Below are 25,844 nucleotides of genomic sequence, written 5' to 3'. Positions count from 1 at the left end.
AAGGTAAGTGAATTTTTACTATAAAATTATTTAAATGTGGAAGAACTATATGTAAAACCATTTTTAAATCAAATGCTTAGTAATGAAAGCAATAATTAGTGACGTTTTGGTGGAAAAACTGCAAAATTTTATGGGTGAATATATGGCTTGTGAATCAAGTTTTTATGTAGTCAGCAACAAGTTACAAAAAGTACAGGAAGAAAGATTCATATCAGATTAATTCTATTAAGCATTTTGACATAAAAAACAATATATTCTGAAATTTTATCTTTCTTGACATTCTATTTGTTCTATTTATGTATATCTGACGAATGATTAAATTAAATTGTACGGTTTGATAAATTTTTTAATAGAAATTTAGACAAAATTTTCCAAAAAAAAAATAATTTTAAATTATTTATCTATGAATAAAATTATCGAAATTTTGCAGCTATTTTTTAGCCACAATTTCTCAAATAATGTTTAAAGTAAATATCTATATTTTTGTACTTCTACATATATTTTTATTATGCTATCTATGTGCCCAAATTCTAGGTGTATGTGGCACGTCGCCTTGGGGCAAGTTGCATAAACTTTCCGGTATGTGTAAATAATCTATTTATTCAATAATATTTTTTTATATTTATATGATCTATCTGTATAGTCCACTTGTTTACCTATTCACCTGTTTACTTGCCTACTTGTTCACCAGTTTATCAGTCTGTTTATCTGTATACATGTCTCCTATTCTACTTTTTTAGATGATTGCCTGTTATGTAACTGTATATCTGCCTACAAGTTACAACTCCTAACCTGCTTACCTCCGTCTGCGTTTCTTTTTTTCTACTTTTCTACTTTTCTAGCTGTTCACTTGTCTACATTCTCTACCTATCTACCAATAATTCTTCTTGTATATAAATCAATAATAATCTGCAAAGATCATATTTGTTTGAAAAATGTCAATGTTTGCCACTCCAAAACCGCTAGACCTGCATTCGCAAAAATGTAATAAAATATTAATTCCAGTAAAATATTTTTTAAATCATTCAAGTCTGTTGATCAGTGCGCCACAAATCGTGAACGAAAATTTGTTAAAATAAAACGCGCACACATGCATATTTTTTCTTCTTCTAATTATAAGGTATGCCAAAACGTTCAGAAACTTTTGAAACGTAAAGATATGCAAACATTTTCATTTTCCATTTTTCTGCGTTTACTTAACTTACTCTACCGGATGCTAATAATACTTATTAATTATTAAAAATTATAACATATTTAGAGATTATAATGTATATAATTGCAGCATTCAACTCATGTATAATGAATAAAGTATTAAGCAAATTCATTACGAAATTACCAAGTAATGCATAATATTGCTGCTAAGCAATGGGTTTTACAGCTGGGCACTTCTTCTACGACCGTATGTGTGTCAGCTCCGCACAGAGGGCAATTGAGTTTTCGAGAAAATGGTCCTAAGCCGCCTGAGTTACTATGGTTTCTATATTTTTCCACCAATTCGTTGCTTGTTTCATTTAATTCATTTTCCTCTTCTTCTTCATAGAACTGGCTGTTTCTCAAGGGCTGCGAAGTGATTTGCTGCTCCCCAGAATTAAATTTATACATATAGTACATACATTGTGCATATGTGTAATATATTATATTTACAGCAGCAAGTTAAAAAAATCATGTTCTTTGAAAATAGGCAAGGCGCAATTTTGTACATTTGTTCTTTTTGTGCCGTACGATATCTTATGATAAATCCCGTGCAATAAAATTTGCAGCGGCTAGGAATGTCGCTTAGTATTGTAATTTACCCTTCACATTTCACAATTTATGAAAATTTTAAAGTATTAGTTAATACCTGCTTGCAGTATATGCCTGCATCTTCACTTGCGGATAAAATATTGCAATTAAACATCATTTTTTGACATTTTAAATATATTTATTATTCAATTCGAGATATGTTAATGAGATTTACAAAATGCATTTTTCTCCTTATTCTTAATTTGTGATAATTGCCAGTTTGGACAATTCTGTACTTAAGTAGTACCATCTAGGATTAATTTGCACTTTTTTCTGTCAACTGGATATTGCGTAAATTTTTTACGTTTTTTAAACTGTCTATAGTAATGCTTGCGTGTAAAAAAGTTCAAATAAGGGTTAATTTATCAAATTCAACTGTTCAAATTAACATTTGAATCATAAGTTGATTTAACTTAGCGTCGAAATGTTTAAATGCCAATGTTTTGTTATTGTCTTGTAAGTGTGTTATTTTGTTGTTCACGTAAATATTAGCTTCAATCCTAACCTTTGATTATTGAAAACTGCTCACCAGCCTATTCTGTCAGATTTGGTCTTATTCATAATAGTTATTAAATATTTAAATTGTTAGAAATTATTTATTGCATTCACAAATATATAAATCGAACGAATACCTTCTCAGATTCGAAAAGACTTCGTTCTTGAATGAAATTGTTCTTCGACGTTCGCGAGTTTTATTAATTTCTTCTTGAAATTTGAAATAGCGAATTTCATCCTTTTTAAATCAGTGAATTATTTTTTTTGTTGGAGTCAAAATATTGGAAATTAAAATTAAATTGTAATTACTTACCCGTTGTACTACTTGCTCACTGTAATATACGTCTGCTTTTGACGAACTTGCACCAAATTCTCGTTCATTAAATTTTACGCTTTTATTTTTTGATGACGTATGCATTCTTTTATTTTGTAATGGATGTTATCGTTTTTAATATTATACAAATAATTCTAATCAAAAACTATTTTTTTTATTTACAATGTTTACATTAAAAATCAAGAGACGAAAAACGGTTAAAAAATATATTTACATTTTACATGTATAAAAAAATATTTGTTCGTTTCAATTCTAAATAAAAGAGTACGAAAATCCTAATTTATGACAAAATGAAACTACGAATTTTTAATATGATATAATTTTATTTATTTTCTTAATTTCTTTGTTAAATTCATTTTGTTTATGCATTGACATTAGACAATAAAAAATTAAACAGATAAATCCAAAATACGTGCTACCATGGCGTATAAGTTCCCAAATAATGTTGACAAGCAGGACATGTATGATAAGTATTTTTGCACGAATCCATACCTGGAAATAAAAAAAAATATAAATTTATTTTTGTGTTAGGTCATCGAATATTTAAATTCACTTCAAAACTTAATCGAATTTTGATTTCTTTAATAATTCACTTTTTTCGGTTTTGTTCTGAGGCAATTCAGAGGGTCGCTTATTAATTGCATAATCTGTTTTTCAGTATATCGTCAATGAGAGATGTCGTTTACATTTAACACGACTACAAACGACGATCTTATATAAAATTAAAACTTGCTACCATAATCGTGAATTTATATATTGACGGGTGAAGAATTTATTAAAGCACACTAAGATTTGGCAGGCGCCTTTAGGGGAGACCGATTCGATTTTATGACATCGTATTTAAGGACAGTATTTCAGTATTTCTACTTGGGCAAATGTTCCAGTTACCATTTAATTTACTTTTCTCCCAGAAGTGTCACAACCGTACCCATTCTCTCCTACTATGAAACAAAATAGCGCGTTAAAAATGCAACAAATTCTTGAAAACTCATTTTCGAAAATAATTGTTCGGTTATTTTGGAAACATATGCCACTGTAAAATTGCGAGAGTTTTGGTTTATTCTGTTGCGAATGTAGGTAAGGATCATATAAAACGGACGCATGAACCATTATGATGTCGAAGTCGAATCATTTTAAGAAGATAAACTCTATTTTTATTTGGGGATATTAAGCATTTAGTAATACATCATCTACTATAATATAATTATATTTTGTGCAAATGATCCAGCAGATCTTATATGAATTTTGTTTAACATAAAGGCCAAGGAGACGCGATAAGGATGGGCGATATTACCGGTATCTCGTCGCAAGATGTCTTGCGCAATCTCTAACCGCCTGTCGGATTAAAAGTCCGTGCATCTGCGGTATTTAGTAGTGGATGCGACTTTGACTTTATCCGTACTACGCCTAAATAAAATAGTGCTTATTGTTAAAAGTATCTAACGGCTCGCCCTGACAAGAGTCAGTATAGATGACATGATGCGAAACCTCTTGTCAAATAATGTATCTGAAAGTACTTAGAACCTACACACGTATCAATATATTTCATGGTTTGTTTGTGATGCAAAGCTTGCAAAATAAGAGTTAAAGAGGTGTTGGAAATATTTAAACAAATAAAATATACCCAGTTCAAAATGCATCTCATTTTATAGTTGTAAACCTTTATTTTTAATGAACTATCTGTCATCACTGTCACACCTTGCAACTGGTTGCAGGTTGTTTATCTCCATATCTATTACCACGAATGAGATATTATTTGAAAGTCTTTTGCGGCAAAAGTTCATTCTATTATTTATGTTTTATTCAAACAATCTCAGTTGCAAATACAAAAATATAAAAATATGTCTTAAAGATTAACTGCGCTGATTTCAACTTACCACATCAGAATCTTGATTGAATTGACTATTAATTGCATTCAAACAGTAAATAATTCGGCCGTTTAAGTAAGACTCTATTACGCGGATTTAAATTCTAAAGTAAACGAGTTTGTAATTCCAAATAAACGCTTCGACTTAATAACTGTAAATAACTTAACTGTCTTAGAAAATAATTAATAATTTTGTGACTGATAATGAGATTTTGTATGGATGAACTCACAATATGGCAGTAAACAGCAGGGCCAACATCCGCAAAGGCACAAAGTTAGCGCGCATAGGTGCGTTATCATCGCCTGGCGTGATCTGGTATCGGTCACAACCAACGCCGCGCACCGCGGACACACAACGGGAAGAGGTCGCGGACTCCAATGTGTTGCATTTGAACTACCTAATAAATGCCTATTGATTATGTTTTTATGTACATACATATATATATATATATATATATATATATATATATATATATATGTAAATTAGGTGTTGATATATATTTCAATGAGTTATAGGGTTAGGGGTACTTGGAGGTACGAAAAAATGAGAATTTTCAGTATTGTTTTTTTATTATTAAACGATTTTTTTTACAAAAATATTAATACGGCATCATTATACAATGCTTTGACTTGAAGTTACCATATATTCAGAAAAAAAAATTAATATTCCCAAAGTTATAGCTGTTTTTGTTGACCCTGTTTCAAAAAACGGTCCTGGCGGTGACCATCATAACTCCTTAGAGATTCATCTAAAATCAATCAAATAAAAAAAATAGTTTTGTAAATAGATAATCCTGGGCCTGATGGAAGGTTTTCTTTTTCTGCAAAAACTAACAAAATGGCAGCATTAAAAATAAAATTTCTAGATTTTTGGGTACAAAATCAACAGTTAATTGGTCCTAAAAAATTAAAATTTTTGAAAAAATAAAAATCCTTTGGTCAGGCCCGAGTTTATTATGCATTCTAAAAGCAGTATAAATTTCATTGAAATTTACTAAGCGGTTTTTGATTTACAGTGGTCACCGGTTCAAAAAACATAGTTTTGAGAAAAAAACGTGTTTAAAGTTTCACATTGGATTTACGTACAGAAATTCGAATTATTGAATTACTTAAACCGAGTCATCTATTTCTGGGCCATATAATAGTTCATCAGTTTTTGTGCAAGTTTCCAAAATTTCCCTTTGCTGTTGCCTACGAAGCATTCTGGCCTCCCGAGTGGTCGCGTTGGCGCGCTGATCTGCCACTTTTACACGTGCAGCATCCAATTTTTCAGCATACCAATGGGAATTATACCCACAATCAATAATAATGATTATGTATTTGTACGATATTTATACGTATTAGCAATTTGTACGATAGTAGAACTAGTATTCACGATTTTTAGGCGTATTTTTTACACTAGTTGGTTGAAGTTTTTAATTTTTTCTGATAATGGATTTAAAATCTTGAACTAACACATCTTGAAAGTAAATTATCATTGCTGAGATCGTCGTACATCGGTTTAAAAGCTTCTAAAACATCAGGAGGCGAGGGAAAATAATCTTGAGTATAAGTATCGAGCTCTCCACTTGCATCAGCGCGCTGGTAAGAGTCCAATAACTCAAAAAGTATTCATTGGATCAACTTGAAATTTTCAGAGAACATTTTCAAGATAATGCACTAAATGAAAATGCAAAAAATAAAAATCGATTTTTCAAAAATTCCAAGTACCCCTAACCCCTTATGTCGATTTGAAAAGTAGTACCAAATAAAAAAATCTAAAGCAACTATAAATTAAGCTTATTTGTCAATATGTTTTGGTCTGCGTCGATACCGTAAATAAAAGACAGGCGGTCTTGACGTAGACCGGAACCATTTTATAGAAGCAATGGATAAAAAAGAACGATTAACCAAAGGTTTTAAGTGGTAGTAAACAGTAGATTTAACCCTTTTGCTACGGATGACGTTCTTGGACCACATGTCGTGTTTGCCTTTACTTCAAGATTTACCGCTGAGTATTGAGAATTCTAGTCTGTTATTGTAATTTCTAGATTATTAGAAGCGCGATTTTGGATTTTTAACACATTTTCATTGATATTACCTGTCCGTTAAGTAGTGCAACTGAGTGCCACGCTGTTCCCGTACAGCAACGACACTCCTGCGGAAAGCACTTCCGTAACGAAAGGGTTAAATAAATTTAGTATCCTGACTGAACTCGCGTATTTTAATTTACATTTTTGCAACTAATGCTTTAACTTAAAAATGCTTTTTGAGGGTTCTGTTGTAAAATATTAATTTTGACTAATTAGACCATTTGTTTTATTAGCAATATAAATATGAAGTTTTGTTCGTCGCCTTTATTTGGAGTTTGATCTGTTCTTGTAATGAGCGTGTTTGACACGTGTAATCAATTTTAGTCAGTCCATTTTATTCTCTATATTATTATTGTCACTATTCAATCTTGAATATATGACAATAGCTTATCTATGTTAAACTTTTGCGAACTACCTGCTCAATTTTGGAAGAGTACGAGTCGTTAAGCAATTAGTGAATGGACCTGCTATACAATTTTCATTTTAAATGACTCACAATCAGCTCTTATTTCCCTACTTTGAATAAGTTTCAATAAAATTAAGAGGGTGCTTAAAAGCTGTGTTGTTGCTGTGTTGTATGAATATATTAATATTTTGAGTTTTGTAACACAGTCTTCATATTTTACTCAGTAATGTTTATATAAACATGAAAAGACCTGATTTTAACAAGTGCTTTGATGCCTAAACAAAGTTATTCCAAAAGTGGAGTTGATCCACGAAAGGACGATAGACTTATATATTAGTCAGATATTTTAGATAAATCACTTACTATTCGAATGTAATATCGCAATTGGTAAATCCATATATAGGCCATGTGTTACCGCATAGCTAGGTGGTGGGCCCGGCGCTATAAACGGCGGCGATGGCTGCTGAATAACAGGTCTGAAAAATTATATATTATAAAACTCTAAATGTGTGTATATGTAAATATAATTTCATATATTCTCTTCAATTTCTTTAACCCTTTTGCTAAGGTTGTCATCCCTGGACGACATGTTGTTCATTGAGAATTCTAGTTTTTTTTATTGTACTACTGCATGATTTTCAAATTTTACTTATTATATATTACTGCCGCAAACTTTTTAAACGATTTTTTGATTGATCAAAGCACTTAATACTTTTTCAAGTTTTTAATTTTCTATTGAAATTTTGCAAATTAGAAAAACGTAAAAACGGTGGTATTCTTGTGTAGAAATTCCAAAAAATCATTTTTTTTGTTCTTCATATTTTCAAAGCATAACTATTAAAGAATATGTGTGTGAGAGTATTTTTTTTAAATTAATTTTTTTTGAGATACAGCTTTTTGACTATGATGATCTTCTCTGTTTCCTTCCTTTTGCGAAACTTTAAATGCGTTTTTAAACGATGTCCACGATTTATCACGTCACGTGACATATTTGGAGAATCGTTTCTACAGCCTTCTCTCTCATATATCAGCCCCATTCCCAAATTTTAATTTTTACTATTTTTAAAAAAATTGAAACTCTGGTGACAAGAAAATGGTCTTTTTTCTCAAACAGTTGCCATTTTGTCAAAAACAAGGTTAAAACCTAATTCTAGTATATGTCATTGCGACATAATTCTAAATTAATTTTTTTTCTTCATTTCGGATTTGTAGGGGGGTTGCAATCGTGGACACAATTATGTTTTGTGAACCCCCACTTTAACAACTGATAATTCTTAAAATTATTATTTTTTACTTTTTTCTGTACTCTTGTAACGTTGATAAATAAATTATAAAAATAATAATAGCAAAAAATGTCATCTTACGATAATTTAAAAATGACTTCAATTTCATACCTCTACACTATAGAATACTCCCTTAACAAATTATTTTTTAACTTTCCGTAAGGCAAGTTATAGTAATCGCAAAAAATCGAAAATAATTTTTTTTACGTATTTTACGTTTCAAAGGTTTCTGAACATTTTGGCATACCTTGGAAAAAATGGATGTATGTGTGTGTGTGTTCCAATACAAATTTTTGTCGACGATTTCGTCAACACGAATTAATCGATTTGAATAATTCAAAAAACATTCGATTCCTATTGATAAGGAGACGTGCTAATTAGTTTTGAAGCGCGATTGCTTTGAAAAAGTTCAAAAATTTCAAAATAAAATATTTCAAATTTTTAAAGAAGTTAATTTTTTTTAATAATTCCAAGATTCTCAAAAAAATTTAAAGCTTTTTTAAAGAAAATTATTTTTGATACGAGAAGTTGTATCACTAGTTTTTATTTCAAATTCTGCTCAAAAAAATTTAAAGCTTTTTGAAAGAAAATAATTTTTGGTACGAGAACTTGTATCACTAGTTTTTATTTCAAAGTCTGCATTCAAAACAAATGTTTCAATATTTATCAATTTGGTCAAAAAGTCGTATTTTCATCTATACTTGCTCATAAAATGGGAGCACTTTGCCTTAACACAATACCATTTTTATTGCGTGCATTTATCTGTATTACAGAAAAGTATCCTTGTAAATCAAAAGTTGTTGGAGGTAATCAAAAGATGAAAGATTAAAATGCAAATATAGGAAATGAAATGAATAATCTCATGTCTTGACCTATTATTTTATTGGGCCAAATTTTATTGAGTTCATTTATTAACTTCCCGTAGGGTAAGTTATAGTAATCGCAAAAAAATCAAAAATGAAATTTTTTATATATCTTTACGTTTCAGAGGTTTCTGAATATTTTGGCATACCTTAGAAAAAATGGATGTATGTGTGTGTGTGTGTGTGTGTGTGTGTGTATGTATGTATGTATGTATGTATGTATGTATGTACGTGTGTGTATGTATGTGCGGATACAAATTTTCGTCGACGATTTCGGGAACACGGATCAACCGATTTGAATAATTCAAAAAACATTCAATTTGTATTGATAAAGAGACGTGCTGATTAGTTTTTGGCGAAGGCAGGTCTAGCCGTTCCGAAGATACGGGGCAAAAAGTGCCGAAAACCGTAACTCAGTTTTTAAGAGAACGGAGCGTTCGATTTGAATAATTCAAAAAACATTTCACTTGTATTGACAAGATGAAGAATCGATAAAATTTTCATGATGGTAGGTCTAGCGGTTTCGGAGATATGGAGGAAAAAGTAAAAAAATGAGCCATTTGGCGGTCAAAAATGATCATTAGACATATGCACATTAAATTATCAGATATTTTATAGAGATTTTAACAATAAGTATACATTTTGTTACATTCCTATGGGTTCCATACCAATGCTTATGCGTTAGACAGCGACGCGGCGCTTACGCGCTTTATATTTTGTCCCTATGCAGTTAAAGCAGAACGATTGCTTTGAAAAAAAGTTCAGATCTTCCACAATATGTCAAAATAAAGAAAAAAAAATGTTTTTCAAAAAAAAAAATTAAGAAAAAGAATTTTTTAAAAAAAAAAATTTTTTTTTCAAAAAAAATAATTTTTTGTCCAATTTATAGTTTCTCAAAAATCTTATTTTTTTAAAGTAAATTTTTTTCAAAAATGTTAATCGTTTTTAAAAAAAATAATAATTTTTGGTACGGGAAGTTCCAGCAATTTGCCTTAAGGCACGATGCCTTAATTGCCTTAAGACAGAATTCCACTTACAGCTAGTTTTGTCTTCATTTACGTATACCGTCATATACCGTATACGAACTGGATGAACGATTATTTTTGAACGCTCGTCTTCATTTTAATTATATTATCATTTTATCAATAATCAATTACTATATATGTATAATCATGTACAATAATAATTGTTCTTCTCAAATTAAATATAATCATTATGATTGCAATTACCGAGCAGGATCTACAAAGTAGTTACGGATTTATTAATAGATATTTGATATTTCTTGGCACAAATACGAGTATGACATAAATTGAAATTTAAGTTAAACGTGGTTATAATAATATTCATTAAAGTATTGAATAATTATATACGTATATGCGTATAGTGTTATATAATAATTCAACATATTATTCACATATGTATGAATTACAGACAGACACATATATCTATACACATGTGATATATATATATATATATATATATATATATATATATATATTCGTAATAAAGTAATGATGGTTCGCTTAGAAGTCATAGTTCAGCTTGCAATATATTGAATTGCACTTAAAGTTCAAGGTTTAAAAAACTTGTTTTATTTCTAAGTATTCAAATCTTATAATGTGAATCTAAATGAAGTGCAAGTTTATTTATTATCATACCTAAATACAAAAATTCTTAAGTAAAAATGGGTAGGACATTTAAGCTGTGGCATTTAAAATTATTGAGCGTTTGGAAGCGTTTGATGTTTTGTAAATATATTTCTAATATATTTTAAGAAAAATTAACAGAATTGATATAACGATTTACGAATAGAAAAAATAAAATTTGATGCACTCTTTCAATTTGTCAAATGTTTTCCTGCTAATTTAGTTGCCACTTGACTGATAAATTTTCGGGGAAAGTTATAATACAAAATTCAGAAAGAAAGTTCAATTCTTTTATTTGTGTTCAAAGTACACGAAATTTTCATTTGGAGCATATAAGTCGATGATTTCAGGAACGCAAGTTAAAGAAGCACTTTATATAAAATTTAAACAATTAATTTCAAAAACGTGATATTACACGAGTAATAGAATCATGATTTGCAAAATAGTGAAAATTGACTTAACCTCTTTTTCACTGGGATGACAGATATTTAGTATAAAAAGGAAGGTGAGCGGATTTGTATTTTATTCGATGAAATCAATTTAATATAGCAGAGTAGCAGGTTGGGTTACAGAATATATATATTGAACTTTTTGTATTACAACTTTATTTAAATTATTTATGATATCATTTTACATTTGTTGTACGATAACAACATATATGGTGATTGATTTTATTTTCTAAATCTAAGAAATAGGGTAAAAAATCTGGACAAACACGTTATTAATATTTGATATATCAATCATTTAAATAATTTTATTTTATTTTGTGTTATCAGGGATTTTGAGACGAATTCCCAAGAAGTATTTCGATTATAAATATGCTTTTTCTTTAACAGAAATTTTCAATGAGTGAGTTCTACTCATATTATATTGGTTTTCAATTACATAAGACCTAAGTAATAATAAATTATGTTCGTAATAATAATGGAATGCAACAACTTAAACACTTTTTTTATATTAGTATTCAAATAGCACATTTATGTAAAACAAGTAAGTTGTTAATTATTTTAGAACTAGGCGTCATGCATCCACTTGGCCAACGTCAATCGTGGCAGCAAATTGAGACATTATACAGAACGCATCCTGTTATTGGCTGACTGTAGATTTAATCATAATATGTGCTGTATTTTGAATTTTTATGATTTTTACTATCAGCCAGCGGCTTCTAACCTGCATAGAAATATTTACATTGTTTCGACGATGTTCAAATGTGGATGAAATATATATAATTACCAAAATACTTATAAATATACGAGAGATAAATATCTGTTCATCTTATTGTGTTCATCGTATCGCATAGTCAATTGCTTATTGGAGCGATTGCTACTATTTGTTTTCCTATTTTATTTGTTTATCTTTTTTATTTGTTATTAATTTTTATTTATTTATTTATTTAATTTTTAGTTTGATTTTATATCTCCTTCTTGCATAATTTACTATTTTATGTGTTATTTAGCCCTAGAGCTCTGTCAATTATGTTGTATAATATTGAATGAATAATAAAGAAATCCATTCATTATTTTTGGATCAAAATTTCAAAATGTTGTCATCTGTGTTTCGCGTTTTATAAGTCCGATTCGGTTTTACTAGGCGGTGTTAGAAAGATGAGATTTAGTACTAAAAAACGTTTTTTGACAGATTGACTCAGTTTTGTTTAAGTGCGCATAAAGAGAAAATACACTATATTTTTATCTTTTTGTTCGATAAAGGCAAAAATGCAAGCCAGACGGCTAAAAATGTGAATAGTCTTAATGATCCTAATACTGCAAAATCGATTACGCGCAATTTTGGTTTTGTCGATTTATTCGGGTAATTTTGACGCATTGTCGCACGCGCACTGTATGGCCAATTGTCGAAAATGTCGATAAAATCATGGAGTCCAACCGTCATATCAAGTCGATTTTTATCTGCTAATGCCCAAGAGCTAAAGACTGTACAAAAAACCGTTTCGCATTATTTGAATAAGGCTAGATACAAGAAGAAGCTGGATGTATGCGTGCTACACGAAAACCTACTGGACAGAATTTCCATCTGCGAATTGCTGCTGAATCGCAAGAAAATCACCCCATTTTTGAAGCGGTTGATGACTGGTGATGGAAAGTGGATCTCTTGCGACAACGTGAAGGAAAACTGCCGTGTTCGAATCGCGGTGTGCGGGCAGATATGGTGGCCAACCCAAAATTGGGATTTAGTGGGATTAGCAGGGAATTAAATATTCTATTCTTTGGCAAAACTATTCACTCGGAATTTTACGGTAAACAATTGAATCGTCTAAAGGAAGCAATCACCAAGAAACGGCTAACTTTGGCGTATACAAGAGAATAGTGTTCGATCAGGACCACGCTTGGAAACACACATCAACGATAGTGACTCGCCAGAAGCTCTGGGAGTTAGATTGGGAGGTTTTTATGCATTGATCTTATAGTTAGGACTTGATACAAAGCGATTACCATCTGTTTCTATCCATGGCGAACAGTTTTGCAAGCGAAAAAATCACTTCAAGAAACCCTTATAAAAATCGACTGTCTCAATTTTTTGCCAATAGGGATGTAGGATTCTGTGAGAGGGGCATAATGGTAACCTTCAGAATCGCAACAAGTTATAGAATAAAACTGCGCACAATTGACCTAAATTGGATCATTCTAACTATAGTAATTAAAGCCTTAATTATACGCAAGAAAATGGATTTCTTTTTTTGTTGAGAAGTTCTACTCATAATTACCATTTACATCTTAGTATGCATGTTTATATCTACGTATGCCGATAAATATTTATGAAAATATATATTGAGAATATAATTATAAATCCAAATAAATCAGTTTTTTATGTTTGGAAAAAGTTTTATAATTTTTAACCGACGACACTATATTGTCCTACCTATGCTTCTAATTTCTTCACCTTGTATGCTTTCCGTAAGGTAAGTTATAGCAACCGCTAATTTTTTTTCATTTTTTAAATAACTTGATGTTTTAAGGTGTTTTCATCATTTTGGCATACAGTAGGTGCTAAAAATTGTATGTATGTGGTACAGGTATGCATCTACTACGGTGTGAGCAAAACGGCTAATCTAATTTATATAGCACAAGTTGGAAATTAGGTCTTGAAAAAAGAATAAAAAAATATTTTTGATCGCAATGATTTCGACGCAGTTAGCCATTTCGAAAATGCGATCGGAAAGATCTAAAAATGATCAATTTGGATTACCAGATGTGATATATTTTTTCAATAATTTTTCTGAGTATAGGATTTACATAGAAGACTCGTAATACATATTCTAGCAATTTATCCACCATTATATCTGTTTAGGTGCATCCGAACCTTTAGCCAAAGAATTTAAAAGATCAATATTGGCTTTTTGTCTACTTTAGGGTTCCTGTTTACGAGAAAGAATCGTGCAGCCGCTTCGGAGATACGGAGGAAAAGTGCTATAAGTGGCGAAAATGTTTTTGATATAATGGATCAATTGATTAAAAAGATTCAACAAATATTCAATTTTCGATGATGGTGTCAAGAGTTGATTAGGTAGGTAATAATTGATCGCTATATAAATTGGTTACTGACCGATGTCGAACTCGATGCATAAATGATTCCTGAATAACTTTTGGGTATGTAGATAACCTCATCATTTTGCATTTTAAATACCATTAAAATTATTATATTATAATCAAATATTACTGTGTTCGTATAGCCGTGGAGTAGGAAGGAGGAGCTCCGGACAGCGGCGGCGGTCCTAGAGACCTCAATGAGTCGATTGGGCTTCTATCTGCTGAGCAGAGGTAGTTGTAGTCTATACGATCGACTTCACAGCTATGGTGGGCATTGCTCAAAACGCTTCTGACCACCCCGTCAAATACGTGATGACTTACATCTGTAAATATTGTTGATATCAATATTACGTTTTACAATATTCATTTATTAAATGGCACATTAATAATTAATATTAATTTTCAATTTTTAGCGGAACACGAATTTATCCAATAATTGAACCTGCCGATCTTAAAGAGACTTTCGATTAGAGGAATGATACAATGAGTCGCTTGAGTTAAGTTAGCTGTATAATTGTTATTGTTACAATTTTATGATGTTGCTTGAGCTTTTATGTGCTTTCTTACTGAACCCTCATATTTCTTGGATTCTAAATGTTTAAATACAAGAGACTAGTATACTTTATTATTAAGTTTATTCATTTAATGCTGATAAATTTAATAGTAATATTTTTTTAACATATTCGTTTGTAGAAATTGGGCTTGTTGGGATCAAAGTGATTTCTTGGTGGAATCTTGCGCCCTAAAGCTTCTGCATAACGAAAGATGATTGTTATTTTCTGTCAGATGTGGCATTAGGTAAGTGTAAGTACATAATATATTAGTACCCTCCAGGTATTTGCTTATTATTGTTATATATTGGAGCTTCACTTCCTAACGAAATTCATTCAACAAGCACTTAACTTCACCGCAACTTTTCGGCCTATTTTTCAGCACTCGAGAAAACTCGCTGCGCCGAATATATCGAGTTTGAAGGGGATTATGCTCAAAAATAAATTGCCACGTCTTCGTGGCAATATTCTTTAATTGCAGGCTAACAATAAGTACTTGTTGAATGACCTATGTAAATCTAACAATCATTAAAATACATATATTGAACGCAATTGTTACAATTTTGTATTGCCATATATCGGATAAAAGGGCATTTTACCTATTTTATTTCTGAATAAAATAGAATCTTGTGAATCTTTTCATCAAACTTTATTTTAAATAATAATTTCAATTTCTTGAACATATTGCCAAATAGAAAGAGTAGTTACTTCGCCTGTTATACGCTTATTCTACTTCATCAATAGATAAAATTTTATACCTTTTTATAATATCCTGAATTCATAGGATTCTGGAATGACAATCTAAACGAATCTATAAAAACCCAAGGTAAAAATATTATGATTTTAATTATGTATTTTCGATTTTTATTACGTCTTCTATTATGTGTTATAATTATTTTTTACCATGTAACTTTTAATTCTCATAAAATAAATATTTTGTACAAAATATCAACTGACTTGAAACGCATAATTCTTGCTATTCTTGGCATTGAATTATTTTTTGGTTATCCTTTTACTTTGTGGTAAGCTTTATCGTTAATCGATACGTACGATATAATGTTGTTTATGACATAATTGTTATTTAAATGTCATGTCCAATATTTCCCAAACTGTATATGATACGTTCTGCTCATAGATGTACACACATATATATATATATATATATATATATATATATATATATATATATATGTATGTATAATATGTATCTGTGTACGCATAATATTACAAAAACAAGTCTGAATATTTATGTTAATGCACAAAAGTTTATTATATTCGGTGTAATAAATGTATGAATGTATATGTATACATTTATTACAACCGTGAAGGAAAGGTGTGAAATATTTATTTCTTATGTTACATGAACAAATATTATTAGTTGGTTTTAGTAATAGGTAAATGAAAAGTAGTTTTGATAAATTTGCTACGAACCCTTTATTGATCCGCCTTTTCACAAGTTAAAATAAGATTAAATAAAAGCAATTCATAGGCATCGATTTAAGTTTTAACTTTTCAATAAAATCACAATGGATGATATCATTACTATTTAACTTTCTATTTTGTATCTTTTATCGGAAGTTACTTGCCATTAGGCGAAATGTCAACTAGTGCCCCATCTGGTCTCTCTCTATTTGCTCGATTAGCGAATAATGTTTTGTCTAAATATAAGTATGATGCTATCTTGTGTAAACAAATTGCATATTGTTGTTCCTTTCTATTTTGGAAGATGATTCTGGGCACAGAGAAAGGGAATGATGGATATATAGATAATAAGATAATTGCAAAGGTTTTAAGGCAAGTACGAAAATTGTGACGCGTTTGACACTTTTGTTATGTCTTAGATATTTTAAATATAGATTGTTTTTCTTTGATAATGGATTTAAATGTATATTTTGAATTCGACTTTATACTTAACCAGTGTAATTGTTGTATAGTTTTACTGCTCTTGTAGCAAAGATCCTGTGAGCAAAAATCAATAGACTCTAAGCAGCAGTTTTTTTGTTAATCTTTGCAGTTTTGCAATAATAGGTTCAAATTAAATCTGTTTAGAGAATGCCAGTTACACCTAGTTTAATTAATGACGTTGGTCTTCATAATTCCATGTTCTCAAGAGATTATCAAATGACTAACTAACCGTAACCTTTAACATTTTGACATTTGTCGTATCTTCGGTTGTGGTCATCGATTCGACCATTAACGATCTTAAAAATACATATATGCATGTTCGGAAAGTTTATTAGCATCACCTCATTATTAAATGAACTTTTGATTTCTTGGCAGTAATTATTTTCTCAAAAATCTACTGTTAAGCCCGGTGCACACGACGCCAGTTTTCATGCTGGACAGTTTTTGTTTGTTTGTTACCCTAGGAACGACATGATAAACCATAATTTACGATCTTGCGCGACATAATTTGCGATCTGGCCTGCTAGATTTCACGCATTCACAACGGCGGTATACTCATCATAATTTCTAAGTAAAACCGTTGCCTTAACAACGTCGGAATTTGATTTCATAACAACTTCAGTCCTTGCAAATTCCTGCCGTATTTTACGAATAGAGCATGTCCTATGTCGGCGATAGATGAACGATCTCGTGGCCGATACCTTCAGTGTCCAATAGGAAAGCTGTATTTTGACACGAAAATATCAATGCGTACTTGATTCATTTACTTCGATTTTGGAAGCGTTTAGTTTTTATTTTGTAAATAGCTATTGTGTATACTCGTATATAGCGGCGTGAATAAATGATTAGTTTAGGAAAGGCAGTTCAGTAATTTTAAAATTTCCGAAAAAATTTAAATATGCATTTTTTTTCAAATTTTCGTAATTTTATCTGAAATATCAAAAAAATTCAAAATTTCCAAAAAATTACAAAAAAATTCAAATCGTTTTATTTCAAAAATTTCGAAATTTGCAAAAATACTCAAAATTAAAAAAAAATTAGTTGGGTGTATGGCATCGTGCCTTAAGGCAAATTGCTGGAACTACCCGTACCGTAACGAAATGATCGAGGAATATTAAATGTTTTAAAATAGATTATTATAAATATTGTAACATTGTCTAATATTTATAAGAATTATATAAACTGAATTGGAAAGTTAAAATTATTTGTTTAAAGTATATTAGAACAGAATTAAAATAAAAATCTGAATTATTTTCGATATACAAAAATTTTTTTTTTTTCGAAAAAAAAAAATTTGAAACAAGATTTTTTTTTCCAAAATCAATTGTTTCGGTAAAACAAGCAGAAAGTTTTTTGAATCATTTAAATCGGACGCTTAGTTCTCTCAAAAACTGCCATTTTTTGCTCATTTAGCTCTGTATCTTCGAAATGGGCTGGGCCTGCCTTTGCCAAAAACTAATTACCACTTCTCCCAATCATTACTAGTTGAATGTTTTTAGATCATTCAAATCGGATGCTCCGTTCTCTCAAAAACTCGATTTAAATTTTCTGCACTCATTGCTCTTTATCTCCGTAATTGCTGGACCTGCCTTTGCCAAAAACTAATCAGCACATCTCAAAATTTTTGAAGAAAAAAACTAAATATCTTTTAAGTTATCGTCGATCTCCAACGGCACAAAAAAGGCCTTTCACTGCTGCAGTGATTCCGGCCTTCTACGTGGATCAAATCCAAAAAAAAAATCGTTAAACTAGATAATGTTGTCTGTAAAATAAACTACGATAACAGAAATCAAAAATTGATTAAATGGCGGCGTTTTTTATAAAAAAGTTTTTGGACTGCCAAAATTCGATTTTTGATCCTATCAAAAAATCGATAGTTTATTTTACGAGAACTATATATAAAGCATGTACAAAAAAATTGATAGTGATCGGATCATTTGTTTTTGAGTAATCGCTGCAGCAAATTCGAAAAATGCTGTTTCGAGAAAAACGCGTTTAAAGATAAAATGATCGTTATACTATATACTATATACTATATACTCTTTAAATGGCTGTGACTCAAAAACTATTTAAGATATCGATTTGAAATTTTGGTATGTTATTTTTAAAGGTATAACCTATCGAAATATGAAAAAATATGAAAATTCGACTACAGTTTGAAAATTTCACACTAGTTGTGCCCCTTAAACTGAAGCATTTTATTATCTTTTAATTATTATTATTTCACTTAATTCTAATCAGATGCGATACGTACATGTTTTTGTTTACAATTCATACAATTCTCTGTTTGTACACTTATAAGCATTAGTGTATTTTAGATCTATAAAATATAAATTGTGAAATTCACAGTATATATTTATAATAATCTATTTGAAAATGTACGAAATTAATATTAATCATAAAATAAGTGAAAATCTGGCGCAAAATTCTTGCTCGCTAGAAATCCTGTTACGATAGAAATCATATTACAAGGAATACTGGCGTCGTGTGCACCGGGCTTTATATAATCTATTCATTGCTATACCTATAGAATCATAAATTAGTATTTACTTCCCGTATGGTAAGTTACAGTAATCGCAAAAAAATCGAAAATGAAAATTTTATATTTCTTTACATTTCTAAGGCTCTGAACATTTTGGCATACCTTACATGGAAACCCTCAGGTTTACTCTTCTTGGATTTTGATGAAACTATGCATGGTTATAGAATTGATAGTCAAACCGAACCCCGTAAAATATTATAGGCCTATGAGAAGTAGTTTAATTATAAAAATTAATTAATGTTGCGAAAAATGCGCTACGCGCTATATCTCCTAATAATTTAATGTATGTGTGTGCGTGCGTGTGTGTGTGTGTTCGGATACAAATTTTTGTCGGCGGTTTCGAGAACACGGATGAACCGATTTGAATCGATTCGTATTAACGGGGTGACGTACTGATCAGTTTTTGCCAAACGTGCTAAAAGTGGTAATTCAGTTTTTGAGGTAACGGAGCGTCCGATTTGATTGATTTAAAAAACATTTTATTTGTATTGACGAAATGAAGAACTGATAAAATTTTTGGGAAGACAGGACTAGCGGTTTCGAACATCCAATAAAAAAGTTAAATAAAATCCATTTTACGGCCAAAAATGATCAGTAGACACATGCACTTCCAATACGCAGCTTTTTGTCTCTACGCAGCTTTTCGTTTTAAAAACTTTTGAAACTTATTTGAAAATTTACAGCAATTAGCCTTACGGCACGATGCCATGCACCACTAACTTATAATACGATCTGAGCTTCCAAACTATTGGTAGTTTATTTTGAATTATTATTGATTTATTATATTAATTTCCCTTAACACTTAACGGACAGATCGAATCTGTTCTGCCTAACCTAGTTTCCGGGCAATTTTCAGTGAATTGATATAAACGCGGATTAAGATCATAGTAACTACAATATCAATGACATGTACTATAGGTAATTGAATCAAGAAAAAATAAAAGTTTGCATAAAAAACTAAAAACCTTTTAGTGAGTTATACTAAAACTTTACGCAAAACACGTAAATCTACGTGGCCCGTCCTAGGTCATTGCAACGGAAACATGTAAATTTTCGTGGCCCGTCCTAGGTCGTTGCAACGGAAACACGTAAATCTACGGGGTGCATCCGTTGAGTGTTAATATAAACTCAACGGCATTCGGTTGCAAATAATTACCCTATAATTTGACCAATTTTACTTTCAGTCATTGATCGAACCTCGTATGTCCTCGTTGCTCGTTAAAGTGCTTAGACTACAATCGGTGCTTTCTGGATCTCCGCCGTGCAGCGGAATATTTATCTGTTCGGTGGAGACCGCTACTTGCGGCTGGCTGCCCGATTCGGTTCCGTGATCACCTCTTGTCGACGATACCGTCGAGTTACTCATTCTTGCAACATTAATTAGTATGCATATTTTTGTTCCAACACGCGTTTTAGAATTTGTTAAAGCTACGCATTATGTCACGTTGTTTATTTTAGACAGATGATATTTTTTGTTTTCAAGGTGAAAATATTTTATTGACGCGCCTTCAAGTTTTTGTCTGTTCTTTTGTTCTGGCATTATTTCTTATGCTCTGTTTATTGCCATACTTTATTTACGGCCTCAGCAGATTGCAATAAATTAATTAGTACATATATATATATATATATATATATATATATACATTTTGCTTATGGACATCTACAGCATTACATAATATATGTATAATAGTACAAATGTGTTAATATTTATGAATAATAGCACATCACCCACACTGTATATATTGCTATATCAATTTTTAATTATTTATTTTCCAATAATATTAAATTTTATATTTTATTTGTGTTTAATATATATATGTATGTATAAATGATAAAACATGATATTATAAATACCTGTATATACGGGGTTGATAGTTGATGACCGTAACCATACCGTAATTGTTCTGAAGAAAATAAAAGAACTAGTTGGTATTGGTATTTTGCCTTGAGGCAAGTTACATGAACTTTCCGAAATGTGTAAATTTTCGACTTAATTAATAAAAATAATGTATGAGTGATTAAAAGTATTCCGAGTGGATTTATTACTCATAATTAAAAACGAACGAACACGTTAACTTTTAGAGTATTTTCTAAAAGCAATTTTTTAAAAATCGTCAATTTTTATAATTGAACCAGTTTCCATAGGATTTTAATGGTTTAGTATATTCATTAAAACCAAGTACTCTATCGTTATACCAAGCAAATCGTCTAATTTTAATTTTAACAAACGTCAATTCAAAACTCATTTTCTCAAACTTTGATAAATTTTTAAAATTGAACTACTTGTAAGGCCGTAATATTTCAGCAAGTTCTATAAGACCATGATATATAGCGACAAAAAAGGTTCCATAAAAATCGGTTTAATTTTTTTTTTCAACAGTCAATTACAAGAAAACGGCTTGGTAGATTTTCACCTAAAACTAATCAGTATCATTCCCAACTAATATCTTTCGAACAGTTTTTGATTTTTTTAAATCGATTCAGAATTGTGAGCTAAAATGGCCGAATTTTTTTTTTACTTTTCTGCTATTTACAAAGAAACTAGTCATTCGATTGTCGCACAAAACTGAGAAAAGAGAATCCACATCGAAATACATCAATTGGTTTTTAAATTTTTGAAATCGGTTCAGGAATCAGGTTCAGTTTTTAATTAAACTTTGATGAAAGTTTTAGTTTTGACAAACGCCAAAAAAACGATACCAATTTTTGCAAACTTCGACGAATTTTTAAAATTAAACTACTTGTCGTAGGGCCGTAATATTTTAGTATGATCTACAACTGGTGTCTAACGGCAAAAAAAATATATATATATAAAATCGTCGAAATTTTTTTTTTCAACACTTTATTACAAGAAAACGGCACGGCTGATCTTTACCAAAAACTAATCAGGTCGATTGCCAACCAATATCTTTCGAACAGTTTTTGAATTTTCAAAATCGATTCTGAATTGCGGGCTTAAACGTGGAGGAAAAAATTTACACTTTTCTGTGATTTAGATCGAGATACATCGAATGACTTTTGAATTTTTAAAATCGGTCAAGTCGATTAACGGCAAAAAATCTGTTCAAGCTCACACACATACTTTTTCCAAATTTAGTCTCATTTGATTCAGAATGGCTTGAAACGTCGAGAAAACATAAAATTAGCGAATCGGATTTTTTGATGCAAACATAAACTTCTTCGGGAAGTTAATAATGACACAATAGCCCCACGTTTTCAAGAATCAATACTTTTTGTTGAACTATGAATTTGAAATTTTCTTTCAATAAATGTACTAAAGTGTGTTGGCAAGTATCATCAAAAGTTGGCGCATTTAATTAGGATTGTAAAATGGTAAACTACTTAAAACTATTTCATAATAGAAAAATAAAAATGTTCCAACAGTTTCTAACGCACTTAAATGTCTTTATTTTACATAAGCCTTTCGTAGATTCATAATTTTACTGTGAGATGTTCAGAGATGTATAATAGACATGATTTCTCGGTTTGCGAAGCAGATGACTCCACTTTTACCAAAATCAGCAAAAATTACTGAAATTAATAAAATAATGGATAATGATGACCTAGTTCAGTTTAGGTTTATTGGAATAAAAGTCAGGTTGCACCTAAAAGATCGTAATCTCCAAACAACCTGAGATAATTGTTTTTTCTAACTTTTTTCAGAGCAGTTACAATCAATACTAACACTACGTTTCGGCTTGACGTCAAGGTCTGAGACACCTTATATATATCGTGACTAATTTTTAAAAAGTTAAAAAAAAATTCACATTAATTATATTAGCCCAATTACTCGATTTATCTCATTGTAGTGTAGTATTATACTTATAGTGAATCTTTTAAACCTGTTAGATAATAAATATAAAAACATGTCATAGAAGTTATATATATATATATATATATATATATATATATATAACTTCTATGACATGTTTTTATATTTATTGTTAATGAACAATTCTCAGATATATCAAATAACTTGTTTCTTCTTAAATGTGTCATCTTCGGTTTTTTCTGTATATTTTATAGAAAGAATATTTAATAATTTTTATGCTATATTTTATTAAAATTAAATTATAGAAAGGAATCTGAATTTTTTGCAACGTTTTTTACCAAATATTTTGAACTGAAAAATTCAATCGATCTCTTATATCCAAAGTTAGATGCAAAAATCTAAATGGGTTTTGAAATGATGATTGTATTCTAAGGATTTGCTAATTTTACACGTAAAATACGCCCTTAATTAAAATCAATTACCAGTTAATTTGTAAATGAGTTGAATTGTAATTTCATAGAAAATTATTGTATTTCTGATTATTTGAAATAATAAAGTATCTGCATCAATTGTTTTTTAGGTTCATCCAAGGTACCAAAAAGCGGTAAATAAAATACAAAGGTTATTATACAACATAATAAATTGTAAGGTCTTTTTCACGGCTATATTCCAACATTTTTACCAGTTGAGAAACAACTTTAAATACCGATTTACATAAAAACAATTCATGGATTGTAAACAATTTTGTGGCTCAAAATTAACTTAGCTCTGTGCAATATTGTTCTATGCTTTTGCCAAATTGTCCTTTGATGTAAACAATTCCGAGCATGGATATTTGGTTTACAACATTTTCTTGTTTTTATGTGATGCATTCCTGGTTCATTTGAGCAATGTGATTAGAAGAACATCTCAAAAAATATTTTTCTGATATGAAGACTAAAGAAATTTATATGATGAATATTTTTATTTAATGTAAATTTTGATCTATACTTGATAGATTTTTTGACTGAATGCTGAATATGAATTATCTGATCTACGTCGACAATATAGGCTATTTCCAGAGTAAATCATAATGATGTCATATCCAATAAGTGTTATTTCGAAAATCACTATTAATTGAATTAGTTAGCTGGCGTTCATCGCGTTCAATAATATGAAATTATTGAAATTTAAATACAAAATCTTTGAAATACGATTGAGTTTTTGTTTGAATCATGGTTTTGTCTTTAATTTTTTAAGCCCAGTATGCACTTGAACATATTGCATGAAGACGAGACTTTATGTTTTAAATATTCATCTTTGACAAGGATATGTTTAAAATATAAGCTTGCATGTGATATTATTTTTCTTAATGATAGCTGTCACACATTCGAAGGACACATTTTCATTAAATGATATTCGTAATAATTTTATTCTGTGTGACGTGACACGTATTAATTTGTGCATATTATTAGTCACTTCTTATAGTTAATCAATAAACACCATAATAAATAAGGATGAGTTACGAAATAGAAAATATGTATTGAAACATACATTTTATGTGCATCTTATTATATGCTTACAAGATAATACTTGCGGCTATATATTCATATATATTCAATTCAACTGTATATATATATATATATATATATATATATATATATATATATATACAGGGTGTCTCAGAACTCTACGTCAAGCCGAAGCGTGGTGATAATATTGATTATTACTATCAAGAAAAAGACTAGAAAAATAATTTATCTCACGTAGTTTCAAAATGATGAGCTCTTAGGGGCAATTAAAGCTTTAGTGAAAATGTGACTATTTTTCAGTTATTGTGGTTAATTTTCATTAATTTGATTTATTTAAGCTCTGAATCCGTAATCGTGAATAATATTTCTAGAACCACAGTGAACAATAATGATACAATTGCCCCAAGTTTTCAAGTATTAAGACTGTTTGTTAAACTTTAAATTTAGAACTTTCAAAACAAAGCCCTCCTTTGAAAAATGCATTAAAGTTTGCTGGCACGTTTTATCAGAAGTTAGAGCATGTAGCATGGTAAAATACTTGATAGTTTCATAGTAACAAAATTTGAGTAAAAAAATAAAAATCTAATAGTAACAAGATTTTCTAGTGCATTTTATTTGCAATCATTGATTTTTTATTGATTAGCTTCATTGAATTTTGATCAAGTGTTTTCTGTGCTTATTGAAAAGCTTAAATTTATCCGCTTTATCCGCTAAAACATTTTCAGAACAATTATTAGATATTGGCGACAGAATGGCTACTATCAATAAAACTAGATGCGTCATATTATCAAACGATTCAGTTTCAGATTAGGCTGGCACTTGCAACGACTATTAATATGTCTCAAAAATATTTATATGACGAATGCGTTGCAGTGGGTAAACTATCTACTTAATTTATCTGAGCTTTCTCTTTCACTTATATACCACACACTTCCCCATTTAGTCAGTTATTTTAAATGCTAAAAATTTTCTAGAAATATTTTTTATGGCTAAACGTTTGTTGGGGCGGCTAGTATATATATATTATTTTATTGATCTTACCATCTCTAGAATTCAGGCACATTTAATTTTTTTTCTGTTTAATGTGCTAAATATAAATTAATTCTAAATATCAATCAATCTTGGCGCATTTTGCAAATCATTCGAGCATGTTGCCATTACGACCTAGGCTCTTCGCTTATTATTGTGCATATATTTGAAATATTTTTTTTAAATTAAAATATTTAATTTTACAATTATTTACATGATTTGCTTGTTTTATTGGAATGCT

At 30.0% G+C, this 25,844-nt stretch overlaps 1 protein-coding gene across 1 annotated transcript; it reads right to left on the bottom strand.

The window, feature by feature from the left end:
* Positions 1-3,026: 3,026 nt before the first annotated feature.
* Positions 3,027-20,657, bottom strand: LOC113375405 (lipopolysaccharide-induced tumor necrosis factor-alpha factor homolog). The gene is made up of 4 exons (XM_026615340.1): positions 20,489-20,657; positions 14,424-14,616; positions 4,709-4,887; positions 3,027-3,103 (listed from the first exon to the last, which is right to left on the bottom strand). Exons 1-4 carry the CDS (start codon positions 20,655-20,657, stop codon positions 3,027-3,029), a joined length of 618 nt encoding a protein of 205 aa, XP_026471125.1.
* Between the last annotated feature and the right edge of the window lie 5,187 nt (positions 20,658-25,844).

The sequence above is a fragment of the Ctenocephalides felis genome, unplaced genomic scaffold, assembly GCF_003426905.1.
Source record: "Ctenocephalides felis isolate EL2017-DRISC unplaced genomic scaffold, ASM342690v1 CF-g0.4_SCAFFOLD_01886, whole genome shotgun sequence".
NCBI classification, from domain to species: Eukaryota; Metazoa; Arthropoda; class Insecta; order Siphonaptera; family Pulicidae; genus Ctenocephalides; species Ctenocephalides felis.
This window is presented reverse-complemented; position numbering and strand designations above follow the sequence as displayed.

What these genes read in the sequence shown, in the direction of transcription:
- LOC113375405 (XM_026615340.1), bottom strand. Translation starts at nt 20,657, where the DNA reads ATGAGTAACTCGACGGTATCGTCGACAAGAGGTGATCACGGAACCGAA. An exon ending in GAGCAACGAGGACATACGAG is followed by an intron (nt 14,617 to 20,488) that starts GTTCGATCAATG and finishes CAATATTTACAG; the next exon opens with ATGTAAGTCATCACGTATTT. An exon ending in CTGCTGTTTACTGCCATATT is followed by an intron (nt 3,104 to 4,708) that starts GTGAGTTCATCC and finishes TTTTATTTCCAG; the next exon opens with GTATGGATTCGTGCAAAAAT.